This window comes from Maniola jurtina, chromosome 13 (assembly GCF_905333055.1).
Source record: "Maniola jurtina chromosome 13, ilManJurt1.1, whole genome shotgun sequence".
Lineage (NCBI taxonomy): Eukaryota > Metazoa > Arthropoda > Insecta > Lepidoptera > Nymphalidae > Maniola > Maniola jurtina.
The window spans coordinates 200,040-219,680 of record NC_060041.1 but is presented as its reverse complement, the minus strand read 5'-3'; the positions used below and the strand labels follow the sequence as shown (position 1 = coordinate 219,680).

Sequence of the window (19,641 nt, the reverse complement as noted above, 5' to 3'; positions counted from 1 at the left end):
CTCTTTATTTTCAAAATAGTCTATGGTTTGCATAAATTGTTGATGGTTTTATTTCTCGCTACGTTCAGTGCTAACGAAATAACATGGGACTTATGCTGGTTTACTATGGTTTACTTTTTATTCTGGAGAATCAAAGGAAAAGCATAGGATTCCCAACGAGATTCTTAAAAACCGGACAAAGTAGGTAGGTAGCTGATATCATCCATCGATATAATATCTAGTTTCAAGTTTTAGCATGGATGATATAATACCTCTATGGTTTCTCCTAATTTTGGCACTGTCACCTTGATTGACATTTGACAAGTGTCATTTCTCGTTGTTTCTGAATCTGTCATTATTGACAATTGAATTTTTCGACTCGAGTGGTGTGGTGTTATTGAGAAGTTATTCGGCAATATTTATTTATTTGCAAGATAAATCTTCCCATAATTATTACCAACAAGGATGTTTTAACCTCTAGCGTTAAGCGCGTGCTACAGAAATGGAACTAACGATTTCAAAGGTATTTATACTTTTGTTGTTGATACAAGATCATGGTTTTGGTTTTCAAATTATTTAGTAACAGTACATACTTTTATATTTATTAGGTATTCAGTTATTTCTTATCATGAACGAATACCATTTTATTTGTTGGGTTAAGTCTAAATAAATTAAACTAAAGCCTAAAATATTTTGCTTTTTATAAGAACATCTACTGCAGTTGAAATGAATTCTTGATTTTTGGGATACAATTGTGCCTACTAAGAGTTAGTTGCTTATACAGTAAAGAGTACCATAAATGCTGTATTTGTTTGCCTTGCTTACTTAATGCTGGTATTTTAAAAGTAATTTAAATGCTACTAAATAAGTTCTCATTTCATTGAAATTTTTATCATTGAGGAGTATAGATATTTCCAGTAATCATCTTTTTACATATTTGTTTTTTGTACTGCTGAGTTACATACGAATGAAGTAAACAAGACAATCTCAGTTTCTGGTAATCTGGATTTACCTGTTTTATTCACATCCTTAATATTTTATATCAAAAAATGTGTCTGTCAATTTGTTACCTTTTCATTACTATTGAACTGATCTTAATATAATTTGACATTTCTGCCTTGCAATTTTCTCTGATAAGCTGACATCCTATTGGCTAAAATGCACCATTGCAGCAATATACTATAAATTCAAATGACAACAATAGGAATGACGACTCTTAGTCAAATTAGTGAGTTTTCATCAAACATCAAAACGCTCACTTAGCAAGGGAGCTTGCATGAAATTCACAGATGTGATGTCGAAAACGTTTGACATAATTGGGCTATTGTTTTAGTTAAATTGGTAATTTAAAATTCTTAGAAAATGTAAAACATAAATCTATGCGGGCAAAGTTGTGGGCAACAGCTAATAAACTGTAAATAAATAATAAAATTTTTATTCACAGTATACTAGTTAAACATTGTTAAATGGACAAATATTTTATTTTCATAGGAAACCAGAAGTTTATAATATATTTGTAGGCAAAGGATATAATTGTAAAATGAAATCTAAACAACAATTTACTATAATTGAAGCTATGTGTGCCTATTATCGTAATGAACAACAACTCTGGTAATTAATAATTTAGTTTTTTGCACCACAATTACTTATAACATTGCACTGCTGTATCATTAATTCAGAATTTATAATAACTGTAATCAACACTGAACTGAAGTCCTTGGACTGCTTCTTATAGTATATTATCATCTAGTACACAGTACATGACACTTGATAGTTCCTCTATGAGTCATGAGCTGTTATTTGCAACATAATATTAGGTTTTCCTTCCAACTTGGTTTTGGGTTTCTAATATCTTTATAATTTTTATGATAGTGTTTTTAGCGACACTTGAAGGAAATTTCTAAATAATTTTTACATACATATCCAAATTGTGAAACTGCAAAGTGTTGCTACTAGATGGCATTAACAGTCGCTTCAGTACTGAGTGAACATAGGTACATATCACAAATTTCGCCGTGGCTTTAGCGGTCAGAGTGTCGGACGTAAACCCAGAAGATGCAGGTTTGAATCTTGCCGGCTAAGCAATTGTTGGTATGTATGTAAATATTATTCTAATGTCTTTTTGACAACCTCCGTGGTACAGTGGTAAGAGCTGTGGTCTTATAAGTGGGAGGTCCTAGGTTTATATTTTTTTATTTAAGAGATAATTTTTAAATTGTCCCTGGTCTGGTCTGGTGGGAGGATTCATTTGGGGCTAGTTACCACCCTACCGATAAAGCCGTGCCGCCAAGAGCGTTTTGGTAAGATGCCGAAACCAATCAGGGGTATGGGTTTTTTAATGAAACTGTCATACCCTCGCCAAGTTATCCCACTTCAATCTTAGACTGCATCATCACTTAATATCAGGTGAGATCAGAGTCAAGGGCTAACTTGTATGAAAATAAAAAATGTCACCACAAATTTATTTATTTTATTTTTTATTTGTACCAGAAAGTTGTAACAATATAAATAAAAGGAAAGAAAAAGTGGACAGGGAAGCACTTATCTCTATAAGAGATCTCTACCAGTGACCCTTGGCAGTGCGAGAGGTTGTAAATGGAGTAGAATAGGTACAGCAAAGATAGACAGTAATCATGAAAAATAAAAAATAAATATAGTAGATATTATGTTATAATATATACTTACAAATATTTATATATTAAAATAGACTTACAAAAACATATATACCTTAATACATAAATATATACTTATAGTCATAAATATATCTTATAATATATACCGATAAATATATGTAAACAATATGTTATGACAGAGAGGAAAGATAGTGCTGTTTCAGACGAAGTTTGAAGGTGCTGATGGAAGGGTTATTTTTAAAAATACTGTCAGGTAGTGAGTTCCAAAGGCGAGTTGCGAGTACCGTAAAAGATTTAGCATAAAATATAGTGTTGTAAGGGGGAACTGCAAGTGAGTTTAACTTGACACACGAACGCACTGGCATCACCCGAGGAGCGGCTTCGTTGAAGCGCTCACGCAAGTAAGAGGGGGAGGATGAATTTAAAATCTTAAAGAGTAGCGTGAGAATATGAGTATTCCGGCGAAGTCGAATAGGGAGCCACTTTAACTTATTTCGAAATTGAGAAACATGGTCGAATTTGCGCAATCCGAAAATAAAACGGATGCACAAATTCTGAAGGCGATCTAGTTTATCAAGCAGCTCCTCGGTTGCATCTAAATAGCAGACATCGGCGTAATCTAGGAGAGGAAGCAGAAGAGATTGTGCGAGTAAGATTTTAGTTTTAAGAGGAAGGAAATTCTGCAAACGTTTCAAGAAGTGAAGGGAGTAGTGCATGCGCTTACTCACTTCATTAATGTGACTTGCCCACGATAAATGGCCGTCCAATATCACGCCAAGATTTTTAGTTCTTTCGGTTAGCGTAATAGTTACCCCATCGTAGGCTATTGCAGGGAGATTTTTTAAATCAGCACGAATTCGAAATTGTCTACTACCTATTACAATAGCCTGCGATTTTTTTGGGTTTACCAAAAGACCGTGTGCGTCAGCCCAATTCTTTATTTGTGCAAGATCCAAGTTAATTTCATCCACTGTAGCGGCCAGGTCAGTGACAGCAGCATGCCTATAAATTTGCAAATCATCTGCGTAGAGGTGGTAGTGGGATGAAACTGTTTTAGTGATTTCGTTTATAAAAACAGAGAATAACAGAGGAGACAAAACGCCACCCTGAGGTACACCGGCAGAGATATCAGCCCAATCAGAGTAAACTCCGTCAGCATAGATTCTCTGACGGCGACCAAGAAGGTAGGATCTAAACCATTCAACTACGGATGGTGATAAATTAAGCGAGCAGAGAATGTTGAGTAGTACATCAAAATCCACTGAATTGAACGCATTGCTAAAGTCAAGAAGAACAAGTACTGTTAATTTTTTGTTATCCATAGCATGGCGAATATCTTCCGTGACTTTGAGTAAAGCGGTGGTGGTACTGTGTAAGGGACGGAAACCTGATTGATAGGGACTCAAAAGGTTGTTTTGAAAAAGATAGTAGGAAAGTTGTTTAAATACGGAATTTTCTAAAATCTTGGAAATAATGGGGAGTATTGAAATGGGACGATATTGAGAGAGTGAAGAAGGGTTAGAGATTTTTGGCAAAGGTATAACGTGAGCTAACTTCCAAGCCGTAGGAAAACATTTAGAGGAAAGAGAAAAATTGAGGATGTGGGCAATAATAGGCGAAACAACATCAATGATAAGAATAAGCATATCTCGGCTTATGTTATCACTACCAACAGCTTTGGATGTAATACTAAGAATTCCCTTCTTAACCTCACCAACCGTAATTTCCTGGAATAGAAAGGGTTCGCATTTGGGCCTGGCAACATTGGCCAAATTATGAAGCGTTTGGAATTTATTGCTATTGGAAATTTTTACCGGGGGGTTAGAAAAATGTTGATTAAGAGAGTTTATGTCTACGGAGGGCTTAGATTCTTCAGAACTTTTTCCTACACCTAGAGACTTAAAAAACCTCCAGGTCTGTGAAGAAGAAAAATCATTTACACAAGAGAAAATATGGCGACGTTTTGCATCCCTACACATTCTATTACAGAGATTACGCAACTTTTTATAGGCAGCCACATTGACATCACAAGGGTACTTTTTACAGAGACTCTTTGCTTTGTTTCGTTTGGTCATGAGTTTTTTAATCGTAGGAGTGAGCCAGGGGGCTGGGAGATGTTTGACCCTTATTGATCTAACAGGTGCATGTGCATCAAATAGTCTTATGAGGGTCGAATTTAGAAAATCAACCTTGTCGTCTACAGTGGATGAGCAAAAAAGAGGGGACCAATCTAATTTAGAAACGTCATCATTTAATGTGTCCAAGTCTATACCTTTATAATTACGTCGCAGGATAACCTTGCTCTTACGTCTAGGGACAGATAGGTTATAACTAAGAAAAATAAGGTCGTGGTAAGAGAAGGGGGCTGTTAGTTGACCGTGAACGAGTACTTTATCGGGATTAGAAACAATTATGAGGTCCAAGAGAGAAGGGATAGAATTAGGAGAAAAGTGAGTCGCGTTAAGAGGAAGAATTTTTAGGTTGACTGATGAAACTAGGGAATTTAATTGTTTGGATCGATGGTCGTTTTTTATTAAGCAAGTATTTAGGTCACCCATGATGATGACGTGTTCATAAGATGGCGATAAGTTATTGAGGAGGGTGTCAAAATCATTGAAATAGTTTACGTTACAAGAAGGACTGTAGACTACCCCGAGGAGAAGTTTTTTATGGTCAAATGAAATTTCCAAAAATAGGTATTCAAAGTTGCCAGAGTATATACTCGGACTCTGACTTATTACGTTGAACTTTATGTTGTCCTTGAGATATAGACAGACCCCTCCACCACGTTTACACGTACGATCATTGCGAATCAACGTGTATCCCGGTAGGGCATAAAGGATAGAAGGAAGGGATGGTTTCAGCCAGGATTCCGAAACGAATATTCCATCGACCTGCACGTCGCTAAAAGATGCTTGAAGATCTGAAAAATGAGCCGGAATACTCTGTGCGTTTATATGTACAAAATTAAGGCAATGAGCACTACTGACCAGCACCGATTTAAGTTTAGTGTCAAGATTACATGAGGAATTACAACTACACAGAGATAAGCTACTAGCGGCACTGTGAAACTCCTCTTCGTCGGATGAGGAACACGAAAAAAAGTCATTATTAAGTATATCATCACATTCTGTCATTGGTTTAAACTAATAAAATAATATATAACAAAATAATAAGTAAATACAAAATACTAATAAAATAATTAATAAGAGTATTATATATAAGTAGACTTTTTTTTATATAAAAACGTCCTATAAGCGAAAAAAATTGCAAGATAAGATAAATCACACAATCTTTTATCCTACACTAACTGGCAAGAGTCACGAGTTAACATTAAGGTACCTACTAAAAGTAAGGAGTAATTAAGTTCGAAAATACAAAAGGAAATACATAAGTACTTACATACTAAAACAAACTTCAGTTAAAAACAATAGGTTTATAAACAATAGGTTATAGAGGAGTATTAAAGTAAGTCTATCGTAAAAACAATAATTAATTTAAGTACTTAATACAAATATTACACGACTTCAAGAGTTTCGTTTGTAGGTGTATTTGATAATTTAACTAAGCGAAGCGTATAATGCCATCAAATAAAAGAGATACTACAACACGCGCTAGCCACCACTCATTAATGACGCATTCACTTGGCCGTATGTTTGTTTACTCGGCGTGATCTCGACGACTTCGTATCTTGAGAGACGGCCGCGGCGGTCTGTGGGTATTTGGCGATTAATGTATTAAGTTCAGAAAGCGAAACAACCTTCGTACGGCTTTTATCCGGAAGTACGATGACTATAACACCGTCTGATGACCAGCAGCTCTTGATGCCGAAGTGTTTCCTGGCAGCAACAAACGTCTCTTGTCGAGGTTTAGTGAGGAACTCTGATATTGTGACTCCGGTGCCTTTTAGAGCTGTCTTAGCTTTCCATACTGCATTCTTCACTTTTAAATTAGAAAAACGGACTAAGATAGGTCGTGGTGTATCCCTTTTTAAGCCAAGACGGTGACAGGCTTCGACACTTGCCTCTTCAAGGATAGGCAGCTTTAACCGATCACAGACCAAATCACAGATTTTACCTTCCACTTTTTCATTGTCCTCCTCCGGTAGGCCATGGAACAATAAAACCGTTCTCCGCGTGTGCATTTCATGCTTGTCATAGCCCTCCGTGAGCAGTTGCAGTTGTTGTTGCAGCATCGAAAGTGTCTTCCACATAACCTCCTTGAAGGCGTAATAGTCGGCAGCCAGCGAGCTGAGATCACAAGCTTTATTTGAAGAGGATTGTGATTGTTTGAGGGCCTCATCGAAGTTATCCATTCGAGACTTAAACTGTGACACAATTTCTTCCATATTTTTACTCAGCTGATTGTGTAGATCCATTTTGATGTCGAAGCTTGTTGAAGTGCAGTGAATTATATTTGCCAGGTAGTGTAGAAACTTATTAAACAATAAACTATAACATTTAACACTTTTACTAATTAATAAATAATAAAATTTAATTAAAATACGCGCAGTATAACGTTTCCTATCTACCCACACGTAATGAATCAAATTCACAGTTTTAGGATATCTCCCTTTACTTGTGCTATAAGACATTGCTACCTGCCAAGTCTCATGAATCTAAGTCAACAAGAACTTCCCTATAGGTTTTGATTCCCTTAACAGGACTTGACAAACAACAGCAGACAGACAATGAAGTGATCCTGTAAGGGTTCCTATTTTTTCTGGGGATATGGAACCCTAAAATAGGTTCTGTACCCTTGTTGCAGATGCGGCATCACCGCGTGATGTTGTGCGTGCTGACGGCCTTCAACGCCAGCTCGCTCGCCGCCGCCATCAACCTGGTCGTCGTGCTCGACCCAGAGGACAGGTACTCTACAATCTTTTTAAATGTCATTATTTATTTTTAAAGGGCTTTTATAAAACACATATATGTGACTATCATATGGTAGCTTATTAAATCATCACCATTATGATCATCATCATCATCAACCATTGCTGGCTCACTGCTGAACAATGGATTTCCTCTCAGTATGAGAAGGAGTCCGCCATGCGGCTAAATGTGGATTGGCAGATCTCACATACCTTTGAAAACATTATGGAGAACTCTCAGGCATGCAGGTTTCCTTAGGATGTTTTTATTTACTATTACAGCAAGTGATATTTAATTGCTTAAAACACACAATTCCAAAAAATTACAGTTGCGTGGCTGGAATGGAATTACTCCGATCGGTAAGAGGTTTAGGCTTTCACCGCTTTTTGATTGATTTTTATGTGGATATGGTTAAAAGACCTGGACTTTGTGAATTTATGCAAACCATATTGAATCGTTATCTATTTTATAATTTGTTTATAGGTAGCGATAAGCATGTTTTTAAACAGTTTTCAATATCGTTTCTGCTAGATACGTGGAATTAATATGTTACAATAAAACTGTAGGGTCATGCTGCAAGGTGTTGTTATGACAATTATCGCATTTTTCCTCCTCACCCAAACCAAACAATCGCGCGATTTCGTTTCAAGTTGTAATACTCGACGGCTGATGGCTACATACAATAGAGTAGATTTTTATTCAAGTAGACTTTTACAAGTGCTTTTGGATCGTCAAAATAATTTACCTCTGGTTAGGAATGCCGTTTCTACCGAGAAGAACCAGCAAGAAACTCGGCGGTTGTTCTTTTCAACTGTTCAATTTACAATAATATGCCATACTATACAAGCAATTGCATTATATTTGCGACTTGTATTATATACATGTAATATAAGTCATATGTACATATAATATTATTTACTAGCTTATGCTCTCGACTTCACCCGCGTGGACTATACAAATTACAAACCTCCTATTTGACTCCCTTCGGGGGTCGGGGGTTTACATAATCCCGGGCACGCACCTCTAACTTTTTGGAGTTTTGTGCGTTTCAAGCAATTAAAATCACTTGCTTTAACGTTGAAGGAAAACATCGCAAGGAAACCTGTATGTCGAGTTGTTCATAATATTCTCAAAGGTGTGGAGTTGCAAATCCGCACTTGGCCAGCATGGTGGAGTAAAGCCAAACCCATCATGAGAGGAGACCCGTGCTCAGTAGTGAGCCAGCGATTGCTTGATTATGATGATCATTATTTTGATTGAGCTTCTGTTTTGTATAGAGTGACTCGTGGAAATGATATTATGGTTTTTCGGTGTCTTAAACCGATATCAAAACGTTTGTATGTATGTTGTATGCAAATTGTATAATATGGCCATTGTTTCCGCTATAGGGTTACATGTGAATTGAATTTGTAAGTAGATTAATTAAATTACGCCGCACTCCGGAAGTTCGCCAATTGCAGTCACCCACGCGTGTGAGACAGCTGACAAAATTACGCTAAGCCGGTTTTGGTCGAAATTGGAACCCGGTGCGGGTAGCGCGGGTGAGTGCGGGTGTGCGGGGCGTCCCCCGCCTCGTACCGTGGTTGCCATCTCGACCTGTCGCGCATTATAGCCACAGTGTTTCTTTAAAATGTGCTAAAAATAAAGAACGTCTTGAGCGCGTTTAATCTGCAAGCTATTTACACAGGCTTATTTATAATCGAGATAGATGCTCTAGATATACGAGTATTTATCGCTCGCGATAAAATGCTTTTATCTCAGCGATGTTTCTGGCGCATCGCAGATTCGCCGTGCAAATCGTTACCTACTATATCCTGGATTCAATTGTTGGATTAGTTTTTCAAATTAACTGATTGCAGTCAATTTAAGAAACTGATTCTCGAAACAGTGCCAAATTAGAAGTTCTTAAGAGGATCGTCTAGTTGTAAACTTGCATACAAAAAGCGATAACGTTTTTGTCCCTGTAAATGTAGTCCAACTTTCATAATTTTTAGAAATGTTGTAGATATAATGAAGAACTATGCTCGTGCGTTTTATATTTAAAGAAATATTGCTCATGTTAAAAGTTACTAGTCTCTAAATATTCATATTTTTGACCTAAAAACTTTCTATAGTATTTGAATTTTTTTCAATTTAACTAAACTAAAAAAATAAAACGTACGAGCCTAGTTTAAGGAGTATTGAACCTAATGCGACCAAAATTGAATTTGGTGATTGAAAATCATAAGAGTCAGCGTAGTCATTAATCAAGTGATAAGTGCAATTGTATGCAGTTTGCATCGCAGGTCACTGCTCGGGGGTTAACGTAACAATAACTCAACAAATAACAGCTCACAAGTCATAACTAGGCCCAGTTGCTCGATAGCCGGTTAGCGATTTGCACAAGTTGGTATTAATACCTTCATGGTGTAGCGGTCGCAACCTTCACAAGATGTCGCTTCTAAACTCAATCAATCAACAACGCTCGAAGCACGAACCCCAGCCTGATAACTCACGACCTACGCCTAGATGGCAGCACGGGTAGCTTAATTGGAATACAGGGAGAAACACGCAACTTCCAATCGCATTGACAGAGCGTTTACCAAATTGCACTATATATAGAAGAGTCAACGTCTAACCGTCGGCCCAGCTGGCGCTACCGAGCACAACACCGCTCGGTGGGAAATTTCCCTATTGGTACGGTTGAGCACACAGACACACAGCTCCCGTACAATGGTTAAAGAAACATAAGCCAAAGATAACAAATTCTGACTGGTGATATTTTTGTTTTTACTATGTAATGTTATGATTTATTTTTGATTGCCGGTAACTATACTTGAACGTATAGTTACCGGCAATCAAATGTCGCGTCTGATTTACGATGCAAGTGCGAGCTTTATACAGTTATTGTTGTTACTGTTGCAAGGATGTGGCACTCACACTAATGCAGATGGCGAAGGCGGGGTGCGGCGCGGCTTGTGGGCTGATGTGTCCCTCTCCCCCGTACGTTGCGCCCCACTGACGCCTAAAAATGCTATTGCCACGCGTCTTGCGGTTAAGTTCAAAGATGACCTATTTGTTTGGCGCGCACTATACCAGCAGTTTCTTTCAATCCAATCCAGTTCATCAGCCTGTATATGCCACTGCTGGATATAGGCCGGGAAAGAGCGCGCCACCGAACTCGTTCCTCCGCCTTTGAATTTCCTCGTCCCGGATTTTATCCGTGAGAGATAGATATCCAACATAGCTCGCTCCATAACACGCTGAGCTACTTTTAATTAAATTTAAATTTTTATCACATAAGTACTTGAATATATTAACGTGGGACCTCTTGTCGTCAGAATCTCAAAGACGCGCGGAGCAGCCCTCACGGCGCTAGGGCTGGTGTACTTCGTGACGCTATTCGAGCTGTTCAACGTGGCAGCCCTACTGACGGGCGCGGGCGCGCGCTTCCGCCACAAATACCGGCTCAGCATCGGAGAAGTGCTGGACATCAGCAACAAGTGAGTACCTCCATCCTGACACTGACGAGACGTGCCGGGCAGCCCTAGGGCTAGAGCTGAGGCTGACAGCGCTAGGGGGTGTACTTTTTTGTGCGTCATCATTAACAGACAAATCAATCAAATAAATGTTGTTCCCAGGCTGGTGTCCGCAGTGCAGGCCGCCTTCTCATGCGTTACTGGTGCGGTAGTGTGCGCGTGGTCGTGCACGCGCGACCTTATGAAGTCTTCCCACTTCATGTCGGAGGCCTATGCGTGGTTTGGTGCTGCTTACTTCTTCTATGACATCTGGTCCATGTACATGGTGAGTGCTGTCCACCTCATAATCAGTTGGGGGAGGTAAGGTAGATGAGAGGGAAGGTGGGGTAGGTGTAGAGGAGATGGGTCAGATGAGGAGTCGGGGTGGGATCCTATAAGTACTCCTTTTCCCTTTTGAGATACGAAATCCTAAAAATCATTTTCCTGGCCCCAGGTACACGTGCATATGACAACAAACCTGGAATACTTCAAGACAAAGCTACGGCGCGCCTCCAAGCCTGACGCCGCGCTGTCGTCGGGCGACGGAGCCGCGTCCGCCAAGAAGCCGTCCTTCCTGGCGTACTGTCGCCACGAGCCCGTCATACTGATGCACCATCTGTTCATCGGTGGCTTCGGCTTCCTCGTCATTGTCGTGAGTTTGTTGCGCCTCGTATAGTGTGACGTCGCGCTGTAAAATGTTAACTGTGATGGAATTTTTAAGAATAGTAGTTCGGTTTTAGTTTTCGAACTTTTTCGCGCTTACTCAATTGCTGTCCGTGTTGCCAGCAAACGTTCCAACTTTCCTGTAGTGACGCAGTCGTGGTATATGTTGGCAGTATTTCCGCGGAGGCCTAGGGGACTGCGTGTTCGGCTTCGTGTACCTGATGGAGCTGTCGACGCCCTTCGTGTCGCTGCGCGGCGTGCTGTCCCGGCTGCGGCTGAAGAACTCCCGCGCCTACTTGCTGAACGGCCTGGCGATGCTGCTGGCCTTCCTAGTGTGCCGAGTCCTATCTTTGCCCTACGTCTGTCTGCTATACAGCCGCGTGGTGGGCTTGCCCTATCTGGAGGTGAGTTATCATTATCTGATGGTACCTTTGGGATAAAACAAAGTATGATTGGCTAATTTATTCTTTGAAGCGCGAGCTAAAGGCATACAGCGCCATCTATCGGGGGTAAAACATTAAACATTTCAAGTCTTTTATTTACTGACCTGAGAGTCATAGCATGTCTGCTCGATGGATTAGCTATTCTCGTATGCGTATTGCCACGCGACGGTAATCTTGCTTAACCCAGGATCGGTCTCTTGGAGTCTTTAAAAGCCCAGAGTCGGGAAAAGCGGCTATATTTCTTTTCACAGATTACTTGTAAATCTGTTTCTTATAGTACATGTAAGTATTTATTTAATCCATACTCCATACTAATATTATAAATGCGAAAGGGTGTCTGTCTGTCTGTCTGTACCTTTTCACGGCCCCACAGTTTAACCGATTCTGACGGGTACAGAGTTTGCTTATATCCCGGGGACGGACATAGGCTTTTTGTCCCGGAAAATTAAACAATTCCCACGGGATCTTTAAAATCCTAAATTCACGCGGACGAAGTCGCGGGCATTCTCTAGTTTTAAATAAAGAAAAGAAAAAGGACCTTAGTTTTATAAGATTTCATTCAATATTACAGTTTTCTGTATAATATTTATTATTTGTCCACAGGCCATCAAATCCCTACCGACCGGTTGCAAGATATCCATCTGCATCCTGCTAATACCGCAGCTGTACTGGTTCTACCTCATGTCAGTCGGCGCCGTCAAGGTGTTCGTGGGCAAAGCCTCGCGCGGCAAGGGCGAGGCGGCCGCGGCCTCGCGAGGCAAAGCCGAGGCCGAGGCGCTCTGTGCGGGCGACGCGCACAAGCGCAGTTGATGCAGACGCCGGCGGCACGGGCGCAGGTCGTAGTTACACTCATAGGCGCGACGCACACCTGTAGAGAGAAGTGAAACCGAGGTCTCTCATGATGACAACTTAAACTCAACTTTATTTACTTACTTGCACGACAACGAAAATTAAGTTAAATTATTTAAGAAAAAACTTTTAAGGCGCGTTTGGTGATTTTGGAATGGAAAAATTTTAAGGTTGCGTCACCGACATGCGAAATTGTGAAACGATCTATTTTTAACAACAATTTTTTTTTTTAATTTCAATGCATGTTAATCGTGCTCAGAGTGCATATAGATAAAAAACTAAACTAATATTAATAGTTTTAATTACAAAGTTAATACATAAGTAAAATATTAGTACATAATCAAATCTTATAAATTAAATAGCGAATGGCGTGTTTTTCAGTATCTGCAGAGTTTTGCTTTCATTGTACTGATTTCAACCGTATGTCAAAGCGTATAAAGCTGAGTTTAAGTTATCAAAAAGACGACTCCGCTTCACTCTGTCGGTATGCGTCAGCCCTAACGTCGCTAGAGTTATTCTATAATGATTTATTTCATCACAGAATTCAGGAAGAAGGGGTAATGGGTCGTAACCTTGGTTCTAAATCGGCTGTTCATATGCAAGACACCCTGCGGGTAAAGATGGTATTATTTTTACATCTGTTGATTTACTTAATCCTATCTGTAATCTGTCGATGGGTCACTTAGTAAAATAATAAAAAATTCAAAAAGTGCATAGTCTTGTACGATATACGGAACCCTTTGTTTGCAAGTTCGACTCGCACTTGACCATTTTTATTTCAAAAATTACGTCGCTAAGTAACTAACCGACAGATTATTGATTAATTGATTGTTTTAATTTCGGCCGTAAATGTAGTGCTATTCTTTTCCCCACGGAGCAATATGAAAGAGATAGCAAATGTTTAAACCAATCATTTTAGTGTAGAGATTGTGCACAACAAAGTTAGCTATAACGCTAAGACTTTTTACGTAAAAGTTCCAAAGTTATGATCAATTCAATTTATTTCCACAAAAGTGAGCTTACAGCTTGAAAACTCATTTGTATACTTATCCATGGAAAGAATATAGCATAGCCCTCTTTCTGTTACGTAATCCATTCGATTCAAATGACAGAGATAAAAGTCTCAGTGGGCGTTAACCATTTAGAGGCACCATGCAATTACAAACGAAATTATGTTTTCAAGTAAAGTTTCGAATGTTTTTTAAAAACATGTTTGTGATTGGTTGGTGTCTCAGAATGGTTAACGCCCACTGAGATTTTTGTCTCTGTCATTTGTATGGGATTACGTATCAGAGAGAGCGTTATACTTGGTACTAACTTCTTTGCGTGGATAAAGTATAGACAAAAATGTGATTTTTTAGTTCATGTACAAAGGAGCGCTTAGACATTGTGTTACCACAAGTAAAGTTCACGTGCGCTCGGAATTGTAAGAAGTATAGCTTTTAACGGATTCAAAATGGCTGTTAAATATTGTTTGACTGTTATTATTTAATGTTTAGTTTGTATCGTGAGGTTGAATCTGATGTACGTATATTCCTCCTTATTAATCGTTGAACGACCGAATACTTTATAAAAGACTAGATAATGAACGCGACTTAGTCCGCGAGGATTTAGGTTTTTAAAAATATATGTGTAGGTATGTTTGACAGGTCGACGCATCACTTATGTGTTAAATCTATAACTTTTTTTTTTTTGTTGTGTTCGCAAAAACTTGTGTTGATTGCAAAAACTGGGGTAAATTCATACACGTACAAGTACTACCACTTTTATAAGTTACGCCGCAGTACATCTGCGCAGAAATCTTACTTTTGAATGGCGCGAAAACATCTCAGCCAATCATAGCGTGCGTCCATCCGCTATTGGTTGTTGCTTACGCGCGATTATGAGCGAGATAGCATGAGCCTCTATTGTTCTTGTGTTTACAATCTTAGCGTCAAGCAATAAGGTCTGTATTTCATTGGTATACATACGGTTTTAGTTGGCGTTAAATTGAGCTTTTCTTGGCAAAGGAATTTAATTGATGCTGTTCATATAAAAGTGTAGTACTGTAATCATTGCTGAAGGCTGCGAACTGTTGAACAAATGGTCTTCAACAAGCTATGTGACAATGCGTTCGTAATTCAAGACGCAAATTTATTTATTTGATCGCTGGTACTCAAGAACTAAAGCTCAATTTAAACTTGAGACTACTACTTGAAACTATATTATGCTCGATACCAAAGAGGATCCGGATTGACTTGAAACATTTGCACAATAACTGTTTATGTTATGTTTTCTTGATACAACCATACTTAATCGCAGAAATTACAGATAAACGCACAAAGACAAAAAAAATGCCTAGTAAAAAATGATACTTATATGTATATATTTACTTATACTGGGTGTAACCAGAACGCTAGTAAAAAGGAAGACAGGTGATACTGATGATTACTCATAAGATACCACAAAAAAAAACGCAAAACAAAATAAATAAAAAATCCTGTATTTTTAAAAGTTCGTAATATAATGTTGCAAATAAAACATCTGACTGACACTAGAGGTCAAAGAACGTTGGGTAAGTAGGTCACTCGGAGTCGATGCCGCGTCGTAAGTGGGACTTTGAGTCGGATTTTGCACGCTATACATTACGGTTTTGAAAGATTCTAAATCACTAAAACTACAAAATAAGGCAATTCATTTATTACGGTTATTGGCATTGGATTGTGTTTAGGTAGTATAATAATAACGCTAAGTCTTTGCGAGCGTTCTGGTTACGCCCTGTATGTATATTTATCTCAACGCTGAAAAACTTTGTAGTAATAATATAAGTAAAATTAAGTATTTTCAGAAAAAATACGCCAATATATAGACTTGGGATTTATGTATGTATGTATGTTTTAAACAGAATAAATTGCTTACAATCTTGTTATGTCTGTTGATTGATCGAAATTGACAAAAATAAATTATGAATAAAAACAAATAAAAGTTATACTTGACGTTAGAATTAAAAAAAATATAATCATTTACTTATTTATTTATTAAATTATCGCTTTGTTTTCTGCATTTCTTTCGCATTTTTGTAAACTATTCCATTTCCATTTGAAGCATTTTTTATCGATTTAATTTTTTTTATATCTTATTTCCAGTAAAAGGATTAATTTATATATTATGATGAATACAAAATATGTCTTTAAAGTCAGTCTTTATAGTTTTTCCTAATTTTCTGATTTCGTTATAAGTGAGTTTAAGGCCTGCCACATATTTCTGATTCTTGTTTTGTCTGTGTAAACATTTTCTGAGGTTCGCAGAGTGAGTGGGACAGAAAACTTTGTAACAAGCATTGGTACTGACTCTGAATGGCAACAAAAATTTTGAGTGTCTGCATTTTTTTCTTACCTATGTAAAAAGAAAAGGATAGACAAACTTATTTTAATATAAAACTGTCAAAGATTGTGACTTTAGGCGCGATAACATGTGGTGGCCTAAAAACTTCAACCAAGAACCATCCACGTATATATTATCGAACATTCGAATCCGCGTAGATATAGTCGCTAATTTATTTGTATATCGAAATGAAATTGTATATTGGTGTATTTGAATGGTGCTTTCTCACTGACTCTTATAAAGGTAGTCACATAGTTATTAATCATAATTATTAAATAGGAACCTAGGAAATGGATTGCAAGCCTCAAGGTGGGGGCTCCTCGAAGCACTATACGCGTACGATTTTGTACATCTTTGTGTCAGTGAACAACAAAGCATAGAAATATTCTACACGCTCCATTCTATAACGTAACGAAACTACCGTAATGGGCAGTGCATAATATGTATTGACTAACGCGTCTTCTATTCGACTGTAGCACCGTAACACTTCACTTTGAGCCAGTATAGGCATCTTCTAGATAAACGCGTCCCATCTTGGGCCACGTCATCACTTTCCATCAGGTGTGATTGTGGTCAAGCGCTTGCCTATAAGAAAAAGAAAAAAGCCAATCACGGCTTTCGCATGACGCAAGTGCGAACCAATCATGAGCATGTTGTGATTTGAACAAACCTCAGTTTGTGGCCCGGCCCTTACTTTTTACGATTCAAATGTACCTTGTACTCGTACTTGTAAAAGTTTAATTGAATAAAAAATATTTATTTATTTATTTAAAACTAATTGATGCCCGCGACTTCGTCTGCGTGGATTTAAGTTTTTTAAAATCCCGCGGGAACTCTGATTTTGCGGGATAAAAAGTAGCCTATATGTTAACTCAGGGTATAATCTATCTTCATTCCAAATTTCATTCAAATCAGCCGTTTTTGCGTGATTGAGTAAAAAACATCCACACTTTCACATTTATAACGTTAATTAGGATGACAATTGTTAGAAACGCGTTTTCTATGCTTTGTCTTTCACGTTTTATTCGCACTTAACGGTATGTACACAAAACAGTTTTCGACATGTATTTATGTAAATGTTTCGTCAGTGCAGCCTCGCGGTCAGAGCCGCGTTGTACACGTTCCCGTTTCGCGTGTTGTACGACCAAGCCTTTACCTTTGTCGCAGTGCAACGAGTTGCAAAAGCGCCTATGATGGCAAACAATTCATTTTCTACACATGTACGAGTATCTGTAAGTAGTATATCACACAATATGACGGTCTGCCCGTCTGAAGAGGGCTAAGTCCGATACTATTGTTAGCTTAAATAAAACTAAAAGTTATTTAAATGTGTAGGTTTAAATTAATTGTTCAGTAAGGTTGCTATGAGTTTTGCATAGCGTCTGTGTAAAGATGCACACAAACTGCTTTGTCGTGTAACATAACAACACAGTAGTCTGTCTGCACGTTTATGTAAACTCATTGTAACCCTATAATTATAGTATGAATGTTGTGTTCGTACAATATGTATGTGATAAATGTTACGATACGTAAAATACGTAGTTTTCGTCAATTTGCTGAAAATGTTCGCTCTAGCACCGAATTGTGACTATCGCAATGCGATTGCAATTGTTTGTATTGACTGAGTTTGCTGCAACTGCCCCCTTCAAAGAAAGCTGTGATTATATTGCTAAAATCTCAATTGTTGTGATTGGCCGAATTGATGGTATTCTTGCTGCAACTGTGCTTTTAGCCAATAGTATGAGAGAGTCAGCCAATCAGAAGTGATTGCGCTAATCATTTACCCGTCAAAGTTCGGTGCTAGGTCCAAAGATTAGCTTAAAATTCTTAAATTACTTAAAATGTGAGATTTTTGAGTGTAATTTGAAATTATTTATAACTGGGAAATGTTAATCCAACTTCAAATGGTTCTTTGAAGTCCGTTACTATACGCGTTTTATCTAAGCTACTTTCAGGCTGAAATCTGTAGGGTGTACATAGACTCTGCTCAGACTTAAGTATTAGTTAAAACGAGACAGATTTATGCCAGCGATATAACGCTGTCTCGTTTCAACAGTATCTTAAGTGTGAGCAAAGTCAAAGTGCAGTCTATAGAGCTTATTTTCATTCAAAGCTCGTACGCTTCGGATGTGATTCGGTTATATTGCTCGCAACTGCATAATAGATCTGCGTAAACTCCAATATTTTTGTGTTACTTATACATTTTTGAATTGAAAAATAATAATGTTTTTGCTGACTATTTTTATTGAAAGATTACTTACGACTTTTATAATCGCATAGTAAAAAAATAGTTGGCCTAATCTTCCATACTTTGCATTTTTTCAATTTTCAATATTTCCAGTATTTTTTGTATTATCTACTTATACATACATTTTTAGCTGAAAACAATAATGTTTTTGCTGGATATTTTTTATTAAAGGATTACTTATGACTTTATAAATGCATAGTTAAAAAATACTTGGCCTAATCTTCCATAGGTTTCAATTTATACCTCCAACTTACATACGATTGAGTTAGTTTATTATTTTTAATATATTTTTTATTTAAGATAGACAAGCATATTTGTACAAAATGTTTAATATAGTTTAGAAAAATATCACATACAAATATTATGTACAATATTTAGGCCTAAAATCTGTTATAAATATTATTTAATTGTGTAAAAAATTGGGTTTCTTCCTCTGTGCTATTTACTTCCTGGAGTAATGCCAAAATTATGTTAAATTAACAGGTGTTAAAAATAATCACTTAACATGCAATAGACTATACATACCATGTTACTGTATCATGATTGAACGAGCTTACATTAGGATAATTTATTGAAAGCTTATTATTAATATTGTTTTGTTCAGAGAGGTGTCAGATTACTAGAGTGCAATTTCTCTAAAGTAACCGGTCAAGTGCAAATCGGAGTCGCGCACTGAGGGTTCCGTACCTTGGCACCCTATCTAAAGCTGACTCTTTTAATTTTGGGTTCTAAGTTCTGATCATCCCCATTATATAATCCAAACATTTACGTCTTTGGTGACCATGTCCTTCACTGGACGAAGATGCCGACATAAGGTGGCGGTACTTTTTAAGTTGGTTTCTTCAGTAATTTGACATCTCTCTGGGTTTATTTTGTATATAAATTGTTGTCTTCGTTTTCAAATGATTGTCGTTTGAAACTTGTACAATGAATACTGGAACTGGTGGTTCGTTAATATATTATGAAAGTGCTGTAATCATGTGCTTTTTTTTGTTCCTAATCAGTACCCTCTCTATGCCCAAGACACATTGCGAGGACGAAGCGACGTGTCTTTTCTAAAATGTTTTAGGCTGAGATGTATAGAGCGCACTTACA

General features: G+C 37.8%; 1 protein-coding gene and 1 long non-coding RNA gene across 2 annotated transcripts; one reads left to right on the top strand and one right to left on the bottom strand.

Moving 5' to 3' along the window:
- Nucleotides 1-332: 332 nt before the first annotated feature.
- On the top strand, nucleotides 333-15,396 carry LOC123871335 (ceramide synthase). The gene is made up of 7 exons (XM_045915082.1): nucleotides 333-502; nucleotides 7,380-7,480; nucleotides 10,804-10,965; nucleotides 11,104-11,266; nucleotides 11,435-11,632; nucleotides 11,817-12,047; nucleotides 12,690-15,396. Exons 1-7 carry the CDS (start codon nucleotides 482-484, stop codon nucleotides 12,894-12,896), a joined length of 1,083 nt encoding a protein of 360 aa, XP_045771038.1. The 5' UTR covers nucleotides 333-481; the 3' UTR covers nucleotides 12,897-15,396.
- LOC123871351 lies at nucleotides 14,869-17,152 on the bottom strand. The gene is made up of 2 exons (XR_006797255.1): nucleotides 15,290-17,152; nucleotides 14,869-14,934 (listed from the first exon to the last, which is right to left on the bottom strand). It is a non-coding gene; the product is annotated as an uncharacterized LOC123871351 (long non-coding RNA).
- Nucleotides 17,153-19,641: the final 2,489 nt, after the last annotated feature.

Coding starts and splice junctions, on each gene's coding strand:
- LOC123871335 (XM_045915082.1), top strand. CDS start 482: ATGGAACTAACGATTTCAAAG. Junction 11,267..11,434: donor ACATCTGGTCCATGTACATG/GTGAGTGCTGTC, acceptor TCCTGGCCCCAG/GTACACGTGCATATGACAAC. Junction 11,633..11,816: donor TCGGCTTCCTCGTCATTGTC/GTGAGTTTGTTG, acceptor ATATGTTGGCAG/TATTTCCGCGGAGGCCTAGG.